General features: G+C 32.5%; 1 protein-coding gene across 3 annotated transcripts; it reads right to left on the bottom strand.

Moving 5' to 3' along the window:
- Nucleotides 1–3,409: 3,409 nt before the first annotated feature.
- LOC128170479 (uncharacterized) lies at nt 3,410–6,363 on the bottom strand. 3 transcript variants are annotated; one of them, XM_052836246.1, is made up of 3 exons: nt 5,867–6,363; nt 5,288–5,373; nt 3,410–4,910 (listed from the first exon to the last, which is right to left on the bottom strand). In XM_052836246.1, exons 2-3 carry the CDS (start codon nt 5,343–5,345, stop codon nt 3,742–3,744), a joined length of 1,227 nt encoding a protein of 408 aa, XP_052692206.1. In that variant the 5' UTR covers nt 5,346–5,373; nt 5,867–6,363; the 3' UTR covers nt 3,410–3,741. The 3 variants fall into 3 exon arrangements, with proteins under 3 accessions (XP_052692206.1, XP_052692209.1, XP_052692208.1); XM_052836249.1 differs by having other exon boundaries at nt 5,288–5,368; XM_052836248.1 differs by having other exon boundaries at nt 5,288–6,363.
- Nucleotides 6,364–8,084: the final 1,721 nt, after the last annotated feature.

The following is an 8,084-nucleotide window of genomic DNA, read 5'->3' as shown; positions in this document are numbered from 1 at the left end:
TTAACCCTAAATGTCTACGTAATCTTTAATTTTGAATATTGAATTAACTGCTACATGTAATGAGGGAGAAAGTCAATAAAAGGTTTGAGCTCTCGTGATCAACTTACTGTATGTTATCCAAAATTTATAAAGGGGGACAACTTGGACTAAGACTGCATGTCAGTCGTTTATTGAAAATTTGTTTTACAGCTTTTTGAAGCCCAAGGCCGAGCAAATGATAAACTGGACTGGTCCTGTAAATAAAAGTTCATCAGGAGAGGACAATGGCAAGTTCTAGCTCTTAATTAAGTCAAGACTTAACCGACCAGCTGTTTTCAGACTTGGCAAGATTAAGACCTGGATTATTTACTCAGGACATTGCCAATAGTGTAAGAGACTCTATTGGAACGTACTCAAAGTATTTTACAACATGGATCTGTCTTTTGCATACTCTCAGAATGCTTGTTTCCGTCCGTAACAAAACATTCTGTCGCATTAATCTCAGCAACTATTTGTCGCAGATGCTTGAAATTTTTACACAGTGTTTGTTAAGGCATGCCATATCGGGGGATATATATTTGTAACAATCGGACGCAACTTCCTGTTAAATGACGACTTTGCTTATTTTTTAACCAACATTTTCAAACAAATTGTTGTCAAAGATTTCTCAGCAACTATTTATTGCAGATGCTTGAAATTTTTACACAATATTTGTATAGGCATGCCATATGGTGGGATATATTTTTGTACCAATCAGACGTCAACTTCCTGTTAAATGACGACTTTGTTTTTTTTAGCAAAAATTTTCAAATAAATTTTTGTCAAAGAATTCTTAGCAAATGTTAATCGCAGATGCTTGAAATTTTTACACAGTATTTGTATAGGCATGCTATATTGTGGGATGTATTTTTGTACCAATCGGGTGTCAACTTCCTGTTTAATAAGTACTTTGTTTATTTTTAGACAAAATTTTCAAACATATATCCATCAAAGATTTCTCAGCAACTATTTATCGCAGATGCTTGAAATGTTAACACAGTATTTGTTTTGGCAAGCCATATCGAGGGGATATATTTTTGTACCAATCGGGCGTCAACTTCCTGTTAAATGAGTACTTTGTTTATTTTAGCCAAAATTTTCAAACAAATTTTCCTCAAATATTTATTGCAGATGCTTGAAATTTCAACACACTATTTGTTTAGGCATGCCATATTGTGGGAAATATTTCTGTACCAATCGGATGCCAGCTTTGTGTTAAATGGTGACTTTGCTTATTTTGCATATTCACATCAGAGCGGGGGTATCACTAGTGAGCATTGGCTCACAGATATCTTGTTTTACCTGTGTTTATGCTGGACAGTGTCACATGTATAGTAAATAGAAACGAAACCCCAAAACGTCACAGAATTACATGCTTCTACATCTTACGCTTCCTACTTTCACAGTCTGCTTGAACGCGTTTTAGGGTCCGTGTTTCTCGCGTACGCTAACATCAGTCAGATCCATCACTTTTACTTCTTCAGGGTTCAATTTTGCAATATTTATGCGTACAACGCCGCGATACCGCAGTGATTCATTGATCCCCCATGTTCATAAGAAAAGGCTAGATACCAAACAAATAAAAATAATTAAAATTTCTTAATGATCTCTTTGATTAATCAAACGGTTTATATTTAAACCATTTCTGAATATTTCAGTAAATGTTTATTATGATGTGACTAAGAGTACATAAAAACCTTTATTGTCTTTTTTACACTTGCAGAAGAAGCAGCCAGTTCCATATATGTAAAGATTACCAAGATTAATACATGTATGTATTATAAAAGTACAACAACTGGTCAGCGCGTAAAAGTTCATGGAGTTCCTGTTTTTGATCTAGTCAAAGTTTCGATCCATCAATTAAAAATCGAAACAAGGTCACCATCAAAAATACAAAAAAAGACATCAATGATAAACGATATATGATATTCATTTAAACTGTTAAAATGAAGGTTAAAATGACATTTTATTCAAAATGACATCACAACGATTTTCAGATTAGAATCAAAAGCACCACACACAATCCATAAAGTATAATTATTAATTGTGGCAATAAATAAAAAAAATAATATTGGTTTAGAAAGGCTGTTTTTAAAACAGCTCACCAATGTTTTTATCGCCTGTTTGCAAATATTTATGACGACTTTTCAACAACATTCATTCCATTTAACATCGGAGTTCGTCAGCAAATGAAATAAAATAAGGAAAAAGATCGTCATTTAAATCCACAACTGTGAAATACCAGACATTAAGTGATTTTTTAAAAAACTCTTTTCTTCAAATCAATGATAAAACACTGTCACATAATTTTCAACAAAGAAATGTTGCATAAATAACGAATCAATGAATATACAAGGTACAAAAGTTAATAGGTTACGTAATATTATTAATTAAAGAAACGGAAATATTTTTATCTGTCATTCAAAACTATCAATGGATTTAAATCTATCTATACTACTATATTAAAATAATAGACTCGAATTTTTGGGCTTTAATACCGATAAATCAGAAGAGTACTGTCTTTTGTTTTATATATTCTAAACATCATTGATACTTGAAGATTACCAATCTGATTTTATTTTTTCTCAATCAAGCTTCGCTAATTAATAATCAACGAAAATTCCTCCACGATATCCGGAAATCATCAGATATTCTTAGATTTTACAATCTTCCGCATGCGCATTACATTCACGCTAAATCACGGGAGGCTTTTTATTATATGTTTCCACAATATCACATTTGCATTGATAAACTCAGAGACGATATTACAAATGCATGAAAATTTTCATTGGATTTTTTTTTTCTGTTAATAAAAAAATACGGGAGATAACTGTTACACAGTGCATTTACTTTTTTAAAAATCCCGAGAATTTCGAATGTCAACATGCTGTGTAAAAAAAACGTTGTTGAAGAAATGTTAAATTATGCAATTAAAAGAATTAAACTTTTAGAAGAAAGGTATTTACAGCTTCAAAATGATCTGTTATAAACCATTTGACTGCGATTTTCAATGCAACTTTATTAATTTCTCTAAAATCGTTTTTGGGCGATTCTGCAATTTTCTGCTACATTACGGGTATATGGGGGGCAACTTTGATGAAGGCCTTTCCCCAGACAAAACTCAGCAGATGGTAGTGAAATTAATAGCATTATTGTAGGCTTAAAGCTTGGTTATGCAAATGTCAACAATATACGGTGTGTTGATGTATCTATTTCGTTAATGTCCGATATCATATGCTATGTCAACCCGTGCACGCACGGGTCAAAATCTAGTATCATACTATGATCATAAAATTACCTAAATGATTTTTATGTTACAACATCTTCTGACTAAAGGTTGTCCAATATCCCGGTTATCAATTAACAAAAAAAAAACCAGTTTCACAGAAACTAAAGTGAAAGTAAGCTTTAATTCGAATTATAACAATGTTTAATATGCTTGTTTATCTCATCTCAGTTGACAAGATTTTTATATAAAGTGTACATAATCAGTGTCATTTCAAAAAACTATAACAACTCAATGATTCCACCGCCATCTCGTATCAACATCAGCTGATAATGCTTGTTTTCTCCATATCAACATGAACTAGCAAACAAATTAAAATAAAACCTATGTATAATGTCAAAATCCTTTACAATAAACCACCACCCATCTACAATTAATTTCAAGTTGTTAACAATACTCGCAAAATATTACATTTGTTAAAAGAATATAATTAAAAGTTATAGTGTTATATGTTCGTCTTTCGTAAAAGTATTGTCCTTAACAATACCTATTCTTTCGATGCAATCTGCTGGGACATGCGTTTTGGGTTCTAAAATTACTTCTTGAAAGTTTTCGGCGTATCCCCAGGCTTTAGACCTTAAAGTTATATGTTTTTCTCGTACGTCCTCAATAAATAGCTTTATCACTTTAACTTCCTCATTGTTCAATTTTGTAACGTTGATACGCACAACCTCACGTATGAGCGAAGGGTGTTTTGTAAGGCGTGCAAGTCGGTGCAAAGCATGCAAAGTATAGCAACATGAAATAAACCGTGAATGTAAGCCTTTACTCCCACCTGCGACATGCTGATGAAGGCTTGCTTTTGATTCTATGATTTTCGGACGAAGGCCTTCCTTGTAAAGTTCGTCGTCACGTAGTAACCTATATACATATTCCGCTTGTTGGGGACTTTCGTCTACTTTTGCTGCTTCCTTTTTAGCTAATACTTTGCCATCTCCTTCACTGACCATTTTTTCCACATCAGCTGAAATCGTCGATTTGATATTACAAGAGGTTAATGCAGAACCCGCTGATACAGTAAAATCTTTGTATAAAGCGAATTTTGCATTGCCTTGAACGCTTGTGTTTTCATTGGATGGTTTTGTTTCATTATCGTAGCATGAGAGTTCATATTCGAAGTCTTCATCTAACTTATGTATGTCTGGTCTACTTTTTCTTCTGTCTCGAGCATGGCATCTCATCTCTCGACTAGGACATGTTTCATCGTGATCAAATTTGTCTCCATGATAGTTTCTTATATTGAAATCTTCTCTTCTACCTTTACTTCTCTCTCGATAATGGCATCTCATCTTTCGACTAGAGCATGGTTCATCGTCATCAATGCTGTCTCCAGGATAGCCTCTAATATTGAAATTATGTTTTTCTGTTCTATCATTACTCCTCTCTCGAGAATGACATCTCATCTTTCGACTAGGGCATGGTTTATCGTCATCGATGCTATCTTCAGGATTGCTTCTTATTCTAAGACTAGGGCATGTTTTTTCTACAATTTTGTCTCCAGGATAACTTCTTGTCTTAAGACTAAGAAATAGTTCTTCGTCTTTAATTTTTTCTCCATGATAGCATCTCATCTTACGACTAACGCCTGTTTCATCTTCACCAGATCCTACAATTGATAACTGAAATTTGACACGGAATGGAAACAATGATAAAATTTCAGAAAGGACTTCATATATACAAAATGTAAAGTGTGTTGACTTGCTATGTATGGAAGCCCGTGGATGCCAGATATTTTATACAGCAACTACGTTATTTTATACGGTAACTACGTTGTAGATAACAGATGAAATATTGTTTCTTTTCTAACACCAACGGCCCTCCGTGGTTTATTAATTCATCAAAAATTCACGAGTCTTTCATCTCATCCATATAATTTTATTTGAATTAGTGAAAATAACTTCAGATTCGGCGATACACTTCAAATACAGTCTTTTATATTGTAAAAGAGCACGTGAATGTAATTGTTTTTGTAATAATTCATACCTTTCCGTTTCCTTGTTGAAGTAACAGGAACGACATAATGACTTAACTCCGTATCCATTGCAATAAACAAACGTTGGTTATCTAAACTGAGTAGAAGATTATCAAAGGAACATATGTAAGTACATTTCTAAACAAATGTCTAAGAATAATATTTAAAATTGTCGAATAACACTACCATGAAAAATGAGTATCAAAGTAAATGACGATGATTTCAAATAAACTACGAGGGTAATGAGATACGTTTCATGTGCCATATCAATTGATTCAGAGAGATATGTGATTTTTGAGTATCACGTTTATCAGGGCTCTTTATGCGGATAAGCAAATTATTATTTTCTTCAGTAAAAAAAATTATTTGTACTGGACTTGCACAACATCACACTGAAGTGACTTTTCTGTCTAAGTTTAACTGTGAAATCATTTAAATTCGTGGGTATCAATTTTCGTGGATCCTGGGTTGTTTTGCTTATTCCTGGGAATGTAATTTTGTGAATGTGTTAGTTTTTAGTACCATTAAGATAACTTACTCTTTCAAAATTTGTTTTTGTTGAGGATGTAAATTCGTAGGGAAGAGCTTACCTCGAATACCACGAAATTTGAGCCACCACAGATTTTAATAATTCCACAGTAATTTCAAGTCTCTTTTATTAACTTGCTTCCGGTCATCATGAAATATTGAAGGAAATGAATAAGTATTGATTATTCTATCGTTGAAGTTTGTATTTTATCAGATAAGAGACAACGCGTTGGTAAATGTAGGTTAACTGACATTTAAAGTAGGTATTTACTTACACCGTTGTGTAGCTTTTTTGTAAACGATTGGTCGATATGTTAGATTAAAAACAGGCACGTAGCATCGTTTTTGAAAGGGGGGGGGGGAAGAGACTCATCTAAAAAAATCTTAACAAGGAAAACATATTAAGATGTGCCAACACAAGATTTTGCTCTCGTTCAAATCTGTGTTTTATCAGATAAGAGACAAGGCGTTGGTAAATAACCTGATGTAATCTGTATAAATATATCTATATTTAAACAGGACATTTAAATTGAGTACTTAAACCACTGTATGTCGTTTTTTTTTAGTAAAACGACTAGTCGATTAAATGTAGATATGTTAACAATGAAAGGGGCATAGTCACCATTTTGGTCAAATTCTGTTTGTCTTATTTTATTATTTACCATGCGTTAGGAATGCCTTTTAATGATCAAATAAAACTTAAGAGTCATTCGTTGAGTTATAGGCAAGATAAAGAGCTCACAATTTTTGTCATGTAAACAGGGTCGTGCCCTGGTTTTGCTTACATTGGTTCAATATACCAGTAAAAAATCGTTTTCAAGCTGATTTGTCTGTCTTCTTATTTTTTAAGCCGAAGTAGACAGTTCCGGACTTCAATATGCGTTACAAATTGATTTTAGGTTAAAACTGAAATTTTTATTTCAACATTTAAAATGTAAACAAAAGATTTGTTGACTTGGTAAAGAATTGTAACCTTTGTAACTCGCTCATAACTTAACGAATGGCATTAAAATGGCCATGGTCTCGATTTAGGCCAAAAATTATTTTATCGATTTTAATGATTACAATGCTTCAGCAAGGTATTTATTAAAAAATATATATATCGGGTTTTTTTTAATAAATACCTTGCTGAAGCATTGTAATCATTAAAATCGATAAAATAATTTTTGGCCTAAATCGAGACCATGGCCCTTTAACATTCAGAAAAAAGAACATACCACAATAACTAACGTCTAGGCACATGTACTTTGACTGAACTCATCATTTGCTTATGTTTATCTACTTATTTATTAGATATCAATATTATATTTAAACAGATTTAAAAGGACGATAAAATGGATATTTACAATACGGAGCATATGTAACCTGACAGATAGACCGTTGGTTTTAAATTGATTTTTTGATCATAATTGATATGCCTGTTTAAAAAAAGGTCCTGACGTCAATGACAGAGTATTTTTAATAACATTGCGTAGTTAACTGAATATATAAGAATAAGTAATCAGTAAATTTTAAATTACAAATCGTATACCAAAACCATTTTATCAGTTTTTCGATTTGGTTTTTTTTTTAATTTTTGGTCTTCTGTTTCTTGGTTTGTTTGTTTTTTTGTGTTTTTGGTTTAAGATTTGTTTGAATGACAACAGCAATCTACTCCGCATATTAAATTAATTCAATGCACCAATTTAAATATTGTTACAAAGAACAAGGGGCAGTAAGCATATATTATTTGCCCAATATTTTTTTTTAATTTCAAACAAGCTCAATCATTGACATGATTTGATTTTTTTATTTATGGGATGTTTATTTTGCAATATATAGCGCAAATTTGTCATCAGCGTTTTTTTTAGTAGAGTTATCCCTCCTTCGATCGGTGTAATTTTCCGGATATCGCGGTTTCCCTATGAAATGCTCACATTCTCGACAATAATTAAATATGGCCGCATGCAAACAACACGGTAAAAATTGAACAGAAAAATTATAATACCAAAATGAATAATATCACAAAATATTGTGTTGTTGTTTGCATGCGGCCACCATTAAAATATTAAATATTGTTGTTAAACGATGTGCGAATTGACCGCTTCCGCGTCGGTTTTTATATGCACCACAACAGCAGACGTAAACAAAGACAGATGACAAAATTAGAGATGTAGGGAAAATCATCTCCTTAGCAGGTAAGGATGTGTCAAAAAGACAATAACACTTAGATACACAACAATGCACCATGATTTTAATGCGGCATTGCTAATTATCTGCTTACTTTAGCTACAGAACCAC

This window comes from Crassostrea angulata, chromosome 2 (genome assembly GCF_025612915.1).
Source record: "Crassostrea angulata isolate pt1a10 chromosome 2, ASM2561291v2, whole genome shotgun sequence".
Classification (NCBI taxonomy): domain Eukaryota; kingdom Metazoa; phylum Mollusca; class Bivalvia; order Ostreida; family Ostreidae; genus Magallana; species Magallana angulata.
This window is presented reverse-complemented; position numbering and strand designations above follow the sequence as displayed.